At 41.7% G+C, this 19,235-nt stretch overlaps 1 protein-coding gene across 2 annotated transcripts in view; it reads left to right on the top strand.

Annotated features, from left to right (window-relative positions):
* Nucleotides 1-19,235, top strand: part of LOC149288965 (phospholipid-transporting ATPase IB-like) — a 232,119-nt gene that overhangs the window by 15,906 nt on the left and 196,978 nt on the right. For both annotated transcript variants that reach the window (XM_089491122.1, XM_089491123.1), the window contains exons 4-11: nucleotides 4,231-4,276; nucleotides 5,910-5,950; nucleotides 6,802-6,875; nucleotides 8,779-8,848; nucleotides 10,853-10,980; nucleotides 12,015-12,126; nucleotides 15,125-15,290; nucleotides 18,342-18,469. In XM_089491122.1, coding sequence (XP_089347248.1) covers nucleotides 4,231-4,276; nucleotides 5,910-5,950; nucleotides 6,802-6,875; nucleotides 8,779-8,848; nucleotides 10,853-10,980; nucleotides 12,015-12,126; nucleotides 15,125-15,290; nucleotides 18,342-18,469 — 765 coding nt within the window. The remainder of the gene's footprint in view (nucleotides 1-4,230; nucleotides 4,277-5,909; nucleotides 5,951-6,801; nucleotides 6,876-8,778; nucleotides 8,849-10,852; nucleotides 10,981-12,014; nucleotides 12,127-15,124; nucleotides 15,291-18,341; nucleotides 18,470-19,235) is intronic.

Below are 19,235 nucleotides of genomic sequence, written 5' to 3'. Positions count from 1 at the left end.
TGTGGCAACCATCACAGAAACTACCTCCCCCGGGTTAGCCCCCCCATATTAAATTTTTTTACAAAAGATCATGGCATTTGTTAGATCATTGTTAGATCAGGTTTGATCAACTGTTTTTTTCGTTAGATCTACTCTAAAATAGGCAATATTAACAATCTTTTTCAGGGGGGGCTAACCCGTAGCCAGCCCCCCCTCAACAAAAATTTCAACAAAATGTTACTGATTATGATAGCTCTACGTTAGATCAGGTTTGATCAGACAAAATTTTTGTTAGATCTAGTCTAATTACTGAGATATTGCATATTTAATGAGGGGGGGCTGGCCCCCCCTCAACTGAAATTTGGATTTTTTTTAATGGATCTTGGTAGATATTCGTTAGATCAGGTTAGATCAACTGTTTTTTTCGTTAGATCTACCACGCAGGAGGCGGTATTCACAATCCTATTTTGTGTGCGGGGGATGGGTACACATACGGTCTGGCCCCCCCTCAACTGAAATTTAGATTTTTTTTTAATGGATCTTGGTAGATATTCGTTAGATCAGGTTAGATCAACAGTTTTTTTCGTTAGATCTATCACACAGGAGGCGATATTCACAATCCTATTTTGTGTGCGGGGGATGGGTATACATACGGTCTGGCCCCCCCTCAACTGAAATTTGGATTTTTTTTAATGGATCTTGGTAGATATTCGTTAGATCAGGTTAGATCAACAGTTTTTTTCGTTAGATCTACCACGCAGGAGGCGGTATTCACAATCCTATTTTGTGTGCGGGGGATGGGTACACATACGGTCTGGCCCCCCCTCAACTGAAATTTGGATTTTTTTTAATGGATCTTGGTAGATATTCGTTAGATCAGGTTAGATCAACTGTTTTTTTCGTTAGATCTATCACACAGGAGGCGGTATTCACAATCCTATTTTGTGTGCGGGGGATGGGTATACATAGGGGCTGGCCCCCCCTCAACTGAAATTTGGATTTTTTTTAATGGATCTTGGTAGATATTCGTTAGATCAGGTTAGATCAACAGTTTTTTTCGTTAGATCTATCACACAGGAGGCGATATTCACAATCCTATTTTGTGTGCGGGGGATGGGTATACATAGGGGCTGGCCCCCCCTCAACTGAAATTTGGATTTTTTTTAATGGATCTTGGTAGATATTCGTTAGATCAGGTTAGATCAACAGTTTTTTTCGTTAGATCTACCACGCAGGAGGCGGTATTCACAATCCTATTTTGTGTGCGGGGGATGGGTACACATACGGTCTGGCCCCCCCTCAACTGAAATTTGGATTTTTTTTAATGGATCTTGGTAGATATTCGTTAGATCAGGTTAGATCAACTGTTTTTTTTTCATTAGATCTATCACGCAGGAGGCGGTATTCACAATCCTATTTTGTTTGTGGGGGATGGCAATACATACGGGTTGGCCCCCCCTCAACTGAAATTTGGATTTTTTTAAATGGATTTTGGTAGATATTCGTTAGATCCGGTTAGATCAACTGTTTTTTTCGTTAGATCTACCACGCAGGAGGCGGTATTCACAATCCTATTTTGTGTACGGGGGATGGGTATACATACGAGTTGGCCCCCCCAACTGAAATTTGGATTTTTTTTAATGGATTTTGGTAGATATTCGTTAGATCCGGTTAGATCAACTGTTTTTTTCGTTAGATCTATCACACAGGAGGCGGTAATTACAATCCTATTTTATGTGCAGGGGATGGGTATACATACGGGCTGGCCCCCCCTTAACTGAAATTTGGAAAAAAAATTATGGATTTTGGTAGATATTCGTTAGATCTGGTTAGATCAACAGTTTGTTTCGTTAGATCTATCACCCAGTAGGCTGTATTCACAATCCTATTTTGTGTGCGGGGGATGGCAATACATACGGGTTGGCCCCCCCTCAACTGAAATTTGGAATTTGTTTAATGGATTTTGGTAGATATTCTTTAGATCTGGTAAGATCAATAGTTTTTTTCGTTAGATCTACCACGCAGGAGGCGGTATTCACAATCCTATTTTTTGTGCGGGGGGTGGGTATACATACGGGTTGGCCCCCCCTCAACTGAAATTTGGAATTTTTTTCATGTATTTTGGTAGATATTCATTAGATCCGGTTAGATCAACTGTTTTTTTTGTTAGATCTATCACACAAGAGGGGGTATTGACAATCCTATATAGTGTGCGGGGGGATGGGAATACATATGGGTTGTCCCTCCAACCGAAACAAACTGTTGATCTAACCAGATCTAACGAATATCTACCAAAATCCATAATTGTTTTTCCAAATTTCAGTTGAGGGGGGGCCAGCCCGTATGTATACCCATCCCCCCGCACACAAAATAGGATTGTGAATACCGCCTCCTGCGTAGTAGATCTAACGAAAAAAACTGTTGATCTAACCTGATCTAACGAATATCTACCAAGATCCATTAAAAAAAATCCAAATTTCAGTTGAGGGGGGGCCAGCCCCTATGTATACCCATTACCCGCACACAAAATAGGATTGTGAATATCGCCTCCTGTGTGATAGATCTAACGAAAAAAACTGTTGATCTAACCTGATCTAACGAATATCTACCAAGATCCATTAAAAAAAATCCAAATTTCAGTTGAGGGCGGGCCAGCCCCTATGTATACCCATCCCCCGCACACAAAATAGGATTGTGAATATCGCCTCCTGTGTGATAGATCTAACGAAAAAAACAGTTGATCTAACCTGATCTAACGAATATCTACCAAGATCCATTAAAAAAAATCCAAATTTCAGTTGAGGGGGGGCCAGACCGTATGTGTACCCATCCCCCGCACACAAAATAGGATTGTGAATACCGCCTCCTGCGTGGTAGATCTAACGAAAAAAACAGTTGATCTAACCTGATCTAACGAATATCTACCAAGATCCATTAAAAAAAATCCAAATTTCAGTTGAGGGGGGGCCAGACCGTATGTGTACCCATCCCCCGCACACAAAATAGGATTGTGAATACCGCCTCCTGCGTGGTAGATCTAACGAAAAAAACTGTTGATCTAACCTGATCTAACGAATATCTACCAAGATCCATTAAAAAAAATCCAAATTTCAGTTGAGGGGGGGCCAGACCGTATGTGTACCCATCCCCCGCACACAAAATAGGATTGTGAATACCGCCTCCTGCGTGGTAGATCTAACGAAAAAAACTGTTGATCTAACCTGATCTAACGAATATCTACCAAGATCCATTAAAAAAAATCCAAATTTCAGTTGAGGGGGGGCCAGACCGTATGTATACCCATCCCCCGCACACAAAATAGGATTGTGAATATCGCCTCCTGTGTGATAGATCTAACGAAAAAAACTGTTGATCTAACCTGATCTAACGAATATCTACCAAGATCCATTAAAAAAAAATCAAAATTTCAGTTGAGGGGGGGCCAGACCGTATGTGTACCCATCCCCCGCACACAAAATAGGATTGTGAATACCGCCTCCTGCGTGGTAGATCTAACGAAAAAAACAGTTGATCTAACCTGATCTAACGAATATCTACCAAGATCCATTAAAAAAAATCCAAATTTCAGTTGAGGGGGGGCCAGCCCCCCCTCATTAAATATGCAATATCTCAGTAATTAGACTAGATCTAACAAAAATTTTGTCTGATCAAACCTGATCTAACGTAGAGCTATCATAATCAGTAACATTTTGTTGAAATTTTTGTTGAGGGGGGGCTGGCTACGGGTTAGCCCCCCCTGAAAAAGATTGTTAATATTGCCTATTTTAGAGTAGATCTAACGAAAAAAACAGTTGATCAAACCTGATCTAACAATGATCTAACAAATGCCATGATCTTTTGTAAAAAAATTTAATATGGGGGGGCTAACCCGGGGGAGGTCAGAAACTAAGCTGTCTCTACTTTCTTTCTGATGCATATATGTCATGTGGGTGATTTTAGGTTTTATTTGACATTTCTGATAGATGCTAAACAAAGCCCAACAACAAAAGGGAAATGACTTACTCTAAGGCAGGCATTACCATTAAGATACTTGTAACCTGATAAACTACAACTCCCACAATCCCTTGCCTTGTCTTGTATCATGAACGTTGTAAATTCTCAAAGAAATCAATGTGACTGCAAATTCTTTACAATAAGAGGTTTTTTTAGCCATTTCCAAATATATACTGTTTTCTGTAAGATTTCTATAATTGTCTTATATGATGTGCAATATGTTTTCTCTATCCACAGAAAAGACACAAGGCAGACAATACTGTTAACAAAAAGAAAACTATAGGTAAGTGGTTTCATTTATTTATTTTATACTTGTGCTTGTTTACCGTGAATGTGGTTCTTTGGCCAAATTTTAAGTTACAAATAGAATTGAACAGTCAATGCTTTTGTGGCAATCAAAAGGTTAAATCTGATGATGTCTACTTCGGTTGGAATACTTTACCCAGTTGTTACTTACTTACTGCAGTTCGTAAGTGATCAGACACATGATCCGCAATGCAGAGATATTAACGTGTAAGAATGAGTGACGCAGGAAATCTCATGTTCTAAAATCTGCATTAAAAGTATTTTTTGGGGGGGTTACAAGAGCCTAAAAAAGAAATCTATACATTTTCAGTGCTGCCTTTTAACCCCTTAAGGACAATGGGCGGTCCCTAAACCCATTGAAAACAATTTATTTTGAGCCCGTACATGTACAGGCTTTGTCATTAAGGGGTTAATATCTGTAACTCAGTAGCTAAAATAAGGACCCTTACTGAATGGTACCCTTTTAGTATCCCTACAACTGTTTCATTCACTGACAGACTTAAGCAGCCTGCTGAATTAATATGTGGGGCCCCAACCTGTAATGGATTCTGGACCCCCCATTTTATGTAAATTATTGGTATTGCAATTTTACGTTTAACTTCTAAGGGTTAAATTGTAATGTGTTTTATGTTCACTCTCTTGTTTCCATTTCTTTGTGTATTAACAATGACTCACTGTCTAGTCTTCATTTAAGTGTTACTTACCTAATCCCTGAACCTCTGTTGTGTGTTTGCCATTGTTGTATGTGTAATGAGATTAGTCTGGTGCCGATGTTCTCTGTGTAATCCCCAGAGGAGCACATTTACTCCGAGAACCGCAGCGGCAACCCATTTTGTAGCCTGCTTTCATAGCAACGGCGGCCCGGGACTTCCCGCTAGTCCGCCTGGTTCCCATTACACCACCCTTCACATTGAGATACAACTAACTGTATTTATTCAGGGTATTTCTGGGGCAAAGTTGAGCATTTAACACGAAAACAAATGAAATGCCTTACCAGGTTGCTTCAACTGTAGAATTCTATTCCTGAATTACTCTTTGTAACTAGGGCCTACTTACACTTTATAATTGAAGAATGATCACACAATAAAGGAGAGGTGATATTGGATGGGTTACAGTAAAAGGAATGGACTTTTGCTGGATTTAAATATGATGGGGTCTAGGAAGCACCTTGTATGGAGGTCAATTTTCAAGAGTTTACTTAAAAAGTCAGCAGGTGGTTGATTAGATCTATATTAAGATTTTTCTCCAGTTTTGCCTCAATAAGAAGGTTGACTGAGTGGACCCTAGGGATCCCAGTCCTCATCTTAGCCACGGGAAGGAGTAACATTTTTCCCAGTGCTTGGGCACAGATCATGGTTCAGTATCATGTTGTATCTGTGGAATATCACAAGGAAAAAGAAAACTTAAATTACAATATTGGTGGCAGGATTGATGTAGTTTAATGTTATTGTGAAAGAGAGTTTGCTCTCGATATATATTAACCCAATTGAGGTGGGTGACGCTGCTCTCCAAGTAACCTTTAGTCTGTCTCGTCTCCTGCCGATGAAAGCATTACGATTATATAGGAACTAAATTCGGTATCTGAACTGACACATTTTTGTTCTTGACAGTTCTAAGAGGAGGCACTTGGCAGAATGTGATTTGGAAGGAGGTAAATACACGCGTTTAATTCTAGATATGTGTAAATGCTTTAAACTAAATAAGCTGATTTTGAAATGTCAATAATATTTGAAGATTTTATGGGTGAATTAAATCTTTTTTTACCACAGATGAACAAGGAGATGGAAACTGCGGTGCTACTTAAATATGTTGCCTTAATTAAAACAATTAATCACTCCAGAAGGAATGCTCAGACACATACTATGATCGTATGTTTATGTTGGTACTGAAATAAATGGGTGGTTGAGAATGGGAGTCACTGCTATAAGGAAGGCGGCTTTATTATGATTAATTTATACATGCATGTGACAGCTCAGTACTTAAGAGTAACATGTGTGGACCATGTCACCTTATATTACCCATTGTTTCAACCAAATGCCTAGATGGACTCATCAGAATCCTTTAATACGCATACTATACTTGGGCACCATGATGTGATTGATGAACAAGTACATTTATATTTCATGTTATTGTATTGGGTAGTTATATGTAGTACAGCTAGTAGCATGGCATTGACTAGGACCGAGTTAGGCCTTGTGGTTTAGCTCACTGAACCGGGCATAAGCGGAGCTTGACCCAGTCAACAGTCCTTCAAACGCATGGGATGGTGTCTTTGGCACCCCCTTCTTATGAGCTCCTTATGAGCTGTCCATGCCAGCTTCCTTCCTCTATTTACATATTTTCATGTTGTATTAATCATGGCATTACAAATGTGTTTGTATTGTGTAATTGCTAAAACTTCCTTTTACTTAATATAAAAATGTTATTCTAATGTTATTCTGGACAATGTGTACTTTCTCTCTTTCCTCTTGTTTTGCTTCTTGGCTGCCCCTGAATTGGCAGGTGGCAGTTGGAGACATTGTGAAGGTTACCAATGGGCAGCACCTTCCAGCTGATATGATCATTTTATCATCCAGGTCAGGCGCTGTAATCGGTTGTTGACTAAGTAGTTACATAGATTTAGGTGAACTGACTGTGATCTTCCGCCTGCGTGGCCTTTATCACTATGACATGGAGCACTGCCAACTAATGTCAGAATTACTAGCTTAATCTACAATGTGGATCTGAGCTTGATACTGGAGCATTTAAGCAGACACATAATTTATGGGAAGCCCTGCTTGCTAGAGCTTACAAGGGAATTGAATTTATACACAAGTATACCTAGGAGCTCTGTGGGTTTGGCCCGGAGGTTCTGGCAATCAGAGATGTTTAGCAGAACCTCTCAGAGAGAGATCCATCGCCAGACGGAGAGGAGCAGTGTTTGGCTATCCCCTTCCAAGGCTATTGTCAACCAGGTTCACCCCACACATGACCACCTAAGCCTCTACTTCCCACCTCAAATAGAAAGATGGACCTCTGGGGGACCAACACTGGAAAGCTCCCACGTATATGTACACAAGGGGTAAATGCTAAAAGAAGCAATGAGGAGCAGACATGAGCTCAGTAGACAGTAGAAGAAAACTGGACCTTGAACCAACTGACTTGAGAACCCCTGAGAAGGTAAGAAGGTGTTGAGAATTTGAGGCTGTGGCAGTGCAGGCAGGTCACATCAGTTCACCGCAGACAGTTCGCATGCTGTGATGGGATGTTGTGTATTGTATGCTTTGTGTGTAGATAATGTATTGTTTCTTACTTTACTGCGTGTGCATTTAATAAATGTGATCGTGGGACCATCGTATTAATCAGTATTCTGTATCGCACGTCCTCAGGAAAGGTGACTGGGACTAATTTTATGTTAGGTCAGTGGGATGTGAATGCAATTACAACAGCGACATAATTACGGTTAAATAACCTTCCATGTAGGTGAAAATTAAGCCTTTTGTATTACAAAATCTAATGGAATAATAAAACTTTCTAGAATGGCAACTAGAAAGGAGAAATCCATTTCTCACAAGAGTAGAGACCCCTGAAGATGAATTTTAATTAATACATTTTTATACATTGTACTTCCAGATGGTTGAAGATATTTTTAATATTTGCACTTATTATCATATGGGGCATGCTAAATTATCTCCCAGCATGCACCTGGCATTCTCTTCCAAACTGACCCCTACGTATTCTCACCAGACCACCAAATCCTTAGACTTTTTTTCCAATTCTAACAACTTACAAGCGGGAAGTACATTTTCTATTTGGTTGGATGAAAAATAAGTGCATTCATAATAATGGAAATGGCATCAGAAATAAATGTATTTTTGAGCTATAAATGTAACTTAAAATATTTTTTTAATGAATTTTCAATAAAGTTACTGGCGGGGAATGGCATGTTGATAAAATATATATTTATATTTTGATTGCCAGCTGATTGGCACCCCCTTCTCCTCGGGCATTTGCCCGTATGACCCAGTGACCTGTCTGGGCCGGATTACATGGTATCGTTCACTATGGAAAGAGATGTCTGATATTCCAGCGGCATAGGGGGGCACTAGTGCCGTTATTTACTAACTTTATGGTAATACGTGTACCAAGAACATGATTCTGTATGGGGTATTTTTAAAGATATGTTTTAGTGCAACCCTAGCAACCAATGTGATGTTCCTCTGATTGGACAGTCCCTTTGGTTGCTATGGTGATAATGCTTCTTTTTTTTAACTTGAGTTCTACTATGGCAGTGATGGTTTGGAGTATTTATACTTCTAGCGAACCTTTGCTTTGAATAAAAGTATTATATGTGAGCTCACAGAAGTGAAATAATGATGTCAGGTGTTCAGAATTTTTTATATGAGGAGACTCCATGTTTTTATTGTGAAAGTAAACGCAGCTCCATACTTTTAATTTTATGTTTTAACTCAAACTTTATTCTACTTTTTCCTTTCCCAGTGAACCTCAAGCCATGTGTTACATTGAAACATCTAATCTTGACGGTGAAACAAATTTAAAAATACGTCAGGTAAACGACTATTATTAATTAGATGATCGTGATGGGGGATTAAGTACGTGTATAAGCATAATGGGCTATTTTATTGCAAATGGAGGCTATAGTTTGGTCATGAAAGAGAACTACTCAATATCTAGTCTTTATTTATCTTATGCTTGAGAAATGGAGGCCCAGGATAGACCATTTTATGAACAGTGTGACCTCTAAGAGCTTAATGATCATTATAAACGTTTCATGAAAAAATAAAACTAATCTCCAAAGAGACCACGTTCCTAGTCATAAGCCCCACCGTGTGTATGTGTACCCGACAGGGGTGTTTCAGATGGCACGGAGACTCTACCTTTTTTTAATTCCTGAATTTCATTTTATTTAAAAGAAATAGTTACAATGGGGGATACTCATACCTCTTAAGTGTCCCTATTTAGGAGGGACTGTCCCTCATTTGCATACCCGGGAACTTCTGGGCTCCGGTTACCCGGAGCCTTCCCTTGCGGGATGCGGCCAAGAGTGCCCACTGAAGTCTGGGCGGTCCCGCTGACGTTGGTAGGTGGTCCCGTAGACATCGGGGGCGGTCCTGCCGACATAACAGGAAACGCCCTAATTTAAAGGGGAAATGGGTGGGGAATGGGCCTGTCAAGACCCCGCTCCTGCGACCCGGAGGAGTCGGGTGTTGACCCAGAGAACCGGGGAAGCAGTGCCTAGGCGGCAAGACTGTATAACTAATCAGATGGAGAAATAGAAGGGAAGTATCAAACAAAGCGATTCATAGATTAAAGCAAAATACCGTATTTGTTCGATTATAAGATGACCCTGATTATAAGATGACCCCCCAAATCTGAATATTAATTTAGGAAAAAAAGAAAAAGTCTTAATATAAGACGACCCTATAGGAAAAAAGTTTTACCAGTAAATGTTAATTCATGTAAACTATTTTTTTAAATAAAATCTATGATTGAGAAAAATATTTTGGTTTTATTTCCTTCTATTTTCCAACCTGCCCCCCCCCAGTTATGCACATCTGCCCCAGAAATGCCTTATACCCCCTATATGCCACTGTGCCCCATATATGCCTTTTAACCCTATATGCCACTGTGCCCCATGATATGCCTTTTGACCTCCTATGTGCCACTCTGCCTCCAGAAATGCCTTATACCCCTATATGCCACTCTGGCATTAAGGGGGTTAAAAGGCATATTATGGGGCAGAGTGGCATATAGGGAGGTTTAAGGCATTTCAGGAGGCAGAGTGGCGTATAGAGCGTTAAAAAGGCATTTCTGGAGGCAGAGTGGCATTAAGGGGGTTAAAAGGCATTTCACAGAGCACTCTGCCTCCAGAAATGCCTTATAACCCCCATTTAACACTCCCTCCCTCTCCCTCCTCCAAACTTAATGGAGCTTCTGACTCCCCTGTCATGCAGCCGGGGCAGCATGTAGATGTCTACGCGATTCGCGTAGACAACTTACGCTGCAGACGGAAGGAGGTGTGGCTAGCAGCGGGGGTTGACTGCGTCCATCGCGCAGACCTTCCCCGACTGTCAGAGAGAACTCTGATCTCTGACAGCCGGGGAAGGTCTACGCAATGGACGCAGACAACCCCCGCTGCTAGCCACACCTTCTTCCGGCTGCAGCGTAAGTTGTCTACGCGAATCGCGTAGACATCTACACGCTACCCCGGCTGCACACCGAGGACTCAGAAGCACCAATAGTTGGGGGGGATAACAGGAGGATCCAGGTCCCCTGCAGCTGCGGGGGATCTAGATCTTAGTCGTTTCATAGTCAAACCTATTTGAGGTCTGATTATAAGACGACCCCGATTATAAGACGAGGGTCTTGTCTTATAATCGAGCAAATACGGTAATCCAGCGGCGTACATTCATCAGTGTTTTGAGATGAAATGTTTGATGGTAGTGATTATTTTTCTTTTCTGTGCATATATATATATATATATATATATATAGTCTACATACAAGTCCTTAACTTGTCCTTAACACGTGTTTGTTTGATTGGGGATTTGCAGGGTTTACCAGCAACAGCAAATTTTCAGTCTAAAGAGGACCTGGTGAAGATGAGTGGAAGAATCGAGTGCGAAGGCCCCAATCGTCATCTTTATGATTTTACTGGAAACCTGCAACTGGATAGTAACAGGTAATATTACACCCCTAAAACACACAAAAAGTACTTTCCTTACTTTGGTTATACTATGGATCTTTTTTTTTTTTTTTTTTTACTGATTTTCTAACAAGTCATGTGACGTCTTCTCCCTTTCTCTGAAACCTACAGCTTCATCTTTTTGAATGGCTTCTACACATAGGTCAATGGATCAATGCAGGCTTGACTGCAATAAGAGCTATGTTTAAAGTGCGATTATGATGCAGCAGTATACGTATTCACTAATAGATTGTAAGCTCGCAAGAGCAGGGCCCTCTTCGCTTTCCGTACCGGTATACCTTAACATGCCTTAATCTTATGGCCCCCGTATTGCTGCAGAATCTGCTGGCTATCCACACCAAAGACTTCTGTTGTCTACAGTAATGAAGTCAAATAACGATGGCCTTTCTCAAGCGAAAATTCTATAATAAACAATAAATGCTTATCTATAAACTATATCCCTAAAAATAACTATAATTAATAATACAAAAACATCACAATTGGCTACATTCAGCTCAAGGAAGACAGAAAAGATTCATCTTCTGTATTAAGCTCCCTCAAACTCCTAATAGGATGTAAGAGCAGGCGCCGTTTTCCTTCTGTGCCAGTATTTCAGGAGTTACTGTTAATATTGCATATTTAATTTTAACGCAGTGTTATTGCTGAACTCGTACTCTCCGCTATCTCTCATATCTAGGAACATATTTCTTTCTTTCTCCACCAACATTTTTCGTGGAGAACTTTGTAAATTCAATAGCTTTTAAATCAATACCTGTTTATTCATTAACAAATTTTAATTAAACATTTAAAGAAAGTAATCAGCGTTAGGAAATAAATGCTTTTTAAATATCTTAGGAGACGTCTGTTTAATTGTCTGCTTTGTGCCTCAGGATACTTGGTGCATGAAATAATTACATGAGTCCAGCAGTGAAATAGTTCTATATCCTATTTACAATGCAGTATAAACTTATTCTGAGATATTTTGTTTACATATCTGTATTTTCTAATATATTTTGGAAATTTACTTTTAGCCCTGTTGCTGTTGGACCTGACCAGATCTTACTAAGAGGTGCCCAGATAAGGAACACTCAGTGGGTAATGGGAATAGTTGTGTACACAGGACACGACACCAAACTTATGCAGGTAACACAATCTATCATAGGGAAAATAAAGAAAATTGCATTTTATAACCTGTTAAGTGATTTAACCCTTTAGTAATCATGGTATACGTTAAGCATTTTTTTATTGATTTTTTTATGAAAAAAATAAAAAAATTATAACATAATACCAGTATAATATAATAAGTATGTGGACACCTGCCCATCACATCTATATGAGCTTGTTGGGCATTCCATTCCAAATCCATGGGCATTAATATAGAGTTGTCCCCCGTTGCAGCCTTAACAGCCTCCACTCTTCTGGGAAGGCTTTCCTCACGACGTTGGAGTGTTTTTGTGGGAATTTGTGCCCATTTTTGTGCCCATCGTGATCTGTCTGTTAGACTTCCAGAACACAATAATAGCACTTACGGTGAACCAGGACAGCTCTAGCAGGGCATTTCACAAAGTGACTTGTGGCAAAGGTGGCATGGGCGTAGGAACCCCTAAAAATCTGGGGGGGGACAGCATTTTCCCCCATCAGATCCCCACTTTCTCACACTATCTACCCCCTCTCCCCCCTCTCACACTTTCTTACTATCTACCCCCCTCCCTACCCTCCCTTCTCACACTATCTACCCTGTCCCTACCCCCCCTTCTCACTAGCTACCCTCTCCCTACCCCCCCTTCTCACTAGCTACCCTCTCCCTAACGCCCCCTTCTCACTAGCTACCCTCTCCCTATCGCCCCCTTCACACTAGCTACCCTCTCCCTACCCCCCCTTCTCACTAGCTACCCTCTCCCTACCCCCCCTTCTTACAAGCTACCCTCTCCCTACCCCCCCTTCTCACTGTCTACCCCAGGGGTGTCCAAGTTTTTTCTGCAGTGGGTCACTTCATCAGAATTGTATACGTGCGCGGGCCGCACTCATTTTTCACTGTGAGAAAATATGGCCTTTAATAAAATATGCAGATTAAAATAAAGTAAATGACACAAAACCTTTACTTTTCCTCTCACTGATTTCTGGGCCTAGAAAGTTTTGTGACTACAAATTCAGGACTCAGGATAATTAAAAATGAAATAGTTCTATTTATTCTAGGGATGCACTAAAATGAAAATTCTGGACCAAAATATTCACGGTTCACTTAGCCAAAACCGAAAATGACCCCCCACCTTTAAAAAAAATAATAAAAACTCACATTTTTAATAAAAGTAGGTAACACACCACAATTGGACAAAAAAAATTAGCAATATGACTTGGCATGATAGGAGTGTGATTGCTGTTAGCAATCACACTCCTATCATACCCAGGCAGCACGTACATGCTGGTACAGGGTGCCTGTAAGTGATGTGCAGACCCCATACTGCTGGCAGCATCAATACACAAGGGGGGCAGCTAGCTAGGTTTCAGCATGTACTGGCTGACTTGGCATGATAGGAGTGTGATTGCTAACAGCAATCACAGTCCCATCATGCCTAGGTTCCAGCACTTACACATCCATGCTATCACACACACACTCATTCATTCATATACTCATTCATTCACAGATTCATTCCCTCAATCACGCATACTCATTGAAACACCCTCCCCACCCCCTTACCTGCACTGCAGCTCCTCGATGCCGCTCACAGGCTTCAGCAGAGGGCGCGGCCTCCCTCTGCGTTCTCTGGTACTGCACAGAGGATGTGATGTAATGTCACGTGAACTCTGCTGGGTTCCGGTTCCTCTGTGCAGTACAGAAGACCCTCCCACAGGTAAGTAGCAGGGCTTGAGGTGCGGACCGCGTAAGATCGGTTGCCCTGGCTGCCGATCTTACGCGGGCCGCACCTTGAGGTCTCGCGGGCCGGATTTGAGGCGTTTCTATTGGAGGGGGTTCCTACGGGCCTGGGGGGGGGGGTTCTTAATTATCGGTCCCCCCCGCATGAGTTACTGGGGGGGATCTGTCCCCCCCGTCCCCCCCGGTTCCTACGCCCATGAAAGGTGGCATCCTATGGCAGCCCCATGTTTAAAGTCACTGAGCTCTTCAGTACGACCCGTTCCACTGCCAATGTTTGTCTATGGAGATGGCTGCCTATGGGCTTCATTTTATACACCTGTTAGCAATGAGCCGAATTAACTTCTTCCAGAAGTTCTTTGTGTGTGATCAATAATGCCCATTTTATCCTTGTGCCATAGATGTTAAGCCTTAAATGATTGTGAATGCAATTACCGTATTTGCTCGATTATAGGACGAGGTTTTTTCCAGAGCAAATGCTCTGAAAAATACCCCTCCTCTTATAATCAGGGTCGTCCTGTAATCAGACCTCAACTAGGTCTGACTATGAGACTAAGATCCAGATCCCCCGAGGCGATGCAGGGGACCTGGATCCTCCTGTCTCCCCCCCTCCCCACTTACCGGTACTTCTGAGTCCCCGGTGCTTAGTCCGGGCAGAGTGTAGAGGGAGTGTTAAATGGGGGCTATAAGGCATTTCTGGAGGCAGAGTGCTCTGTGAAATGCCGTTTTAACCCCCTTAATGCCACTCTGCCTCCTGAAATGCCTTTTAACCCCCTATATGCCAAGGCAATTCTGGAGGCAGAGTGGCACATAGGAGGCCAGAAGGCATATCATGGGGCACAGTGGCATTTAGAGGATTAAAATGCATATCATGGGGCACAGTGGCATATAGGGGGTATAAGGCATTTCTGGGGCAGATGTGCATAACTGGGGGGGCAGGTTGAAAAAATAAAAAAGGAAAAAAAGGAAATAAAAACAAAATATTTTTCTTAATCATAGCTTTTATTAAAAAAAAAATTGTTCACATAGTTTACATGAATTAACATTTACTGGTAAAAGTTTTTTCCTATAGGGTCGTCTTATATTCAGGCTTTTTCTTTTTTTCATAAATTAATATTAAGATTTTGGGGGGTCGTCTTATAATCGAGCAAATACGGTAGTTTTATATAAGCAAAGTTATATTCTGAGTGCATTCCTATTTTCCATAAAGCAATCCATATTTTACAAACAATATCATAAGAATATTTTTATGTTTGTCTTGTTATCCAGAACTCGACGAAAGCACCCCTGAAAAGGTCAAATGTTGAAAAAGTGACAAATGTGCAAATCCTGGTCCTATTCTGCATCCTTCTGGTGATGGCTCTGGTGAGCTCAGTCGGAGCTTTATTATGGAACAGAAAATACGATGAAACTAACTGGTATCTGGGCAGTAATGGTAATCCATCATTTGTTATTGTGATCTGGCATTGAAAGCATAATTTGATAAGTATAGAAATATTATTTGTCAGCCATCCGTTAGTTAATGTTTGTGGCTCATACTGAGTTATTACATTTGGTATTTATGTTTATTATTTAGACTTTACGAAATGTATAAAACTCTTACAGGCCTTGTGTAAGTTGTACCTGTCTTATTTCTTACTTTCCCCAATTCTGTTCTCCTCCACCCTCACTGCCTAAACACTGAATGCCATTTTTTCTAAGTTTCTGCCATTACCTTGGACTTTGGCTGCTGTTCTCTATTTGAACATATAACGTGGATCCAGGATCACTGCTTTAGGTTTCTCTGGTTGCCCTCTGGGGTTGTTAAGCCACTAGCACAGTTATAGGTTGAACTTGATGGACTTTGGTCTTTTTTCAACCTTATGAACTATGTTACTATGTTACTATGTTACTATGTAAATTAGCCTTACATGAAGCTGACTGTAGTATGCTACATGGGCATTTTACACCACGTTTTGGGCTAAATATAGAAAACAGAACAGTGTGCTATGGAAATTGTGAAACCGTACAAATCTATTTTGAAATTTGTTGACTTTGGAAATGTATTTTATCCCACAGTAGATTTATTCACTTGTCAGATTAGAAAATAACTATGCTACCGCTGTGCTAATCAACCCGATTGTTCTTTTACCTACTATTTGCATATCTGTTACTGATGATACTGCAATGGCATTCACTATGAGACATATTATCTCTGTCTGTAGTACAATCTAGGTAATTAACACGGCGTATACTATAGCCACTAAATTCAGCTGGCCTGGGATCGGCTGAAATCACTGAACACCCAGTTTATTATTGAATTCAGCAGAAACTCAAATGGTCTCTCCGGTAAAACCTGTCCAATCCATCGTTAAGACCATGGGGCCAAACTTGGTAGAAACTAGACTTCGGGCGAACATGAAAACGAAGACGAAGAGTGCGTTTTCGTGTTCGTTCCGAAGACACGCCAAAGAGAAGACAGCGGCGGTAAAACGTAAGCGAAGACGAAGACACACACCACGAAGATCTTCGTGATCGTCTTCGTCTTCGTCTACCACTCTCCCCGGTCCCTTCCCCTTCTAACTTACCTTGGCATCGCGGCATCGGGCAGTTCCCGGAACTGGAAATCCGCAGGTTCGCCGTCATGGGTTACAGGGCAGTGCGAATGAGCCTATTGGTCGCCTACAGGGACCTCCTCTGGCATCAAACAATTGGTTGATGCCAGAGGAAGACCCTGCAGGTGACCAATAGGCTCACTCGCACTGCCTTTGTAACCCCTGACAGCGAACCTATGGATTTCCGCTCCCGTTAACCCCTTTGATGCTGCGTTAGATAACAGGAGCGGAAATCCGTAGGTTAAAGGGCCGTGCAAGCGACCGATAGGCTCACTCGCACGGCCCCTTAACCCTTTAAAAAAAAAGTTAACACCTAATAAAAGTTAACCCCAATGCTGCAACTTACCCGGCAGACTTTATTGGTCGCTCGTACGGACATTTAACTGATAGAACAGGGAGGCCAGTGGGATCTGCAGGGTAAGTTGCAGCATTGGGGTTTTAAAAGCCCAATGGTGCAAGTTACCCGGCACATCCTACTGGTCTCCCTCCCTGTTCAATTAGTTAAATGTCAGTACGAGCGACTTTATTGGTCGCTCGTACGGACATTTAACTAATTGAACAGGGAGGGAGACCAGTGGGATGTGCCTGGTAAGTTATGGCACCAGGAGTTTAACAGTCTGTACGAGCAACCCTATTGGTCGCCAGCAGGGGGCTCGTCTGCCATCAACCAATGGCAGACGAGCCCCCTGCTGACGACCAATAGAGTTGCTCATACGGACATTTAAACTCCTGGCGCCAGAGCTGCGTTAACCCTGTATTAACCCCTTAACCGGGAAAATGAAGAAAAACCGAACACGAAGAATGTCCACGAATATTCGCCCGAAGAGAAGACAGGAACAGGCGAATATTCGCGGAATACAAAGATTTTTTCCCCCTCGAAGACGAGCACAAAGACGAACACGAAGAGCCCCCTGATGCCCAAGTCTAGTAGAAACTTGCTGCGCAGCAGCCAACGATAACAAACCAACAAGCCATGATACAAAAAGAGAAGAGGGCCCTGCTCTTCTGAGCTTACAATCTAGTCAGTGGTTGAGGGAGAAGTGAAACAGTAGGAGAGGGCGGCTAGGATGGGGATGAGTTGGTTGAGTCAGGATTATCTGTAAGTGCAGCTAGAACAGTATATTTTCACGTGGGTTGTGTACAGAAGACCATGCATTTTCTAATAAAAATATATCACATGAGCAGTGATAAGCATTTACGCAACAAGGGGAACTCCCGGCCACCAGGAGTCTACCCAGTGTAAATGCATTGTTTCATTTTCTGAGTTCCAGATGGAATGATTCTAGATAGAATGTCAGGAAAGTCTCTGAACCTCATTATTTTCAAGTCCCATTAACTATATGAGCCTTGGAGTGATGTAGATGGTATTGCAAACTGTAAGGAACATTTAAATATATATATATATATATATATATATATATATATATGAATTAGCCCAATAGAAAATGTAATATTCAGTCAAAGTTAATAGTTTATATTGGGTCTATGTTGAAAGGAAATGTTGAAAGAAATGTTAGGAGTCCATTTTTCATTGAAATTGGCGCATGCATTGTTCAACCAGCATAAATGTTATTTGGTGTCACTACTCTTGGGTTCAATGGAAGTGCTACAATATTTGTAAGTGTCCTTCCTGCTTGTAATATAGAGGACTCCAGGGGAGGCTGAGAATGTGGCAGAGCCTCATATCCGTAAGTAAAGATTGCGTGCACCAATTTGCATGCAGTAAAATGCTTTGGTGTTCATGAAATATGGAACTAGTGCGGGAATGTTCCCTTATCCCCAGAAAAGGAATGGATTTCATATGGGCAGTTGCAAATTGATATTTGAACCATCATTTAAGCAGAAATTGAGTCAGAAGAAGTCTAACATATTCTTTATATTTCTTTCAACAGAAGCAATATCGAGCAATTTTGGATACAACCTCCTGACTTTCATTATTTTGTATAACAACCTGATTCCTATTAGTCTTCTGGTGACCCTGGAAGTTGTGAAGTTTACTCAGGCTCTCTTTATCAACTGGGTGAGTAGAAGATGTGCATGTATGAGCAAGAAGTAGACTTGTGCATTCGTCTTCGGGCGAACATGAAAACGAAGACGAAGAGTGCGTTTTCGTGTTCGTTCCGAATTCACGCCGAATAGAAGACAGCGGCGGTAAAACGTAGGCGAAGACGAAGACACACACCACGAAGATCTTCGTGATCGTCTTCGTCTTCGTCTACCACTCTCCCCGGTCCCTTCCCCTTCTAACTTACCTTGGCATCGCGGCATCGGGCAGTTCACGGAAGTGGAAATCCGCAGGTTTGCCGTCACGGGTTACAGGGCAGTGCGAATGAGCTTATTGGTCGCCTACAGGGACCTCCTCTGGCATCAACCAATTCGATGCTGTGTTAGATAACGGGAGCGGAAATCCGTAGGCTCACTCGCACGGCCCCTTAACCCTTTAAAAAAAAGTTAACCCCTAATGAAAGTTACAAAGTTAACCCAAATGCTGCGACTTACTCGGCAGATCCCACTGGTCTCCCTGTTCAATTAGTTAAATGTCCATACAAGCGACTTTATTGGTCGCTCGTACGGACATTTAACTGATAGAACAGGGAGGCCAGTGGGATCTGCAGGGTAAGTTACGGCACCAGGAGTTTGTAACAGTCTGTACGAACGACCCTATTGGTCGCCAGCAGGGGGCTCGTCTGCCATCAACCATTGGCAGACGAGCCCCCTGCTGACGACCAATAGAGTTGCTCATACGGACATTTAAACTCCTGGCGCCAGAGCAGCTGCGGTACGCG

Source organism: Sceloporus occidentalis, unplaced genomic scaffold (assembly GCF_023333645.1).
Source record: "Sceloporus occidentalis isolate IW3139 unplaced genomic scaffold, rSceOcc1.0.p SCAF_49, whole genome shotgun sequence".
Classification (NCBI taxonomy): Eukaryota; Metazoa; Chordata; class Lepidosauria; order Squamata; family Phrynosomatidae; genus Sceloporus; species Sceloporus occidentalis.
This window is presented reverse-complemented; position numbering and strand designations above follow the sequence as displayed.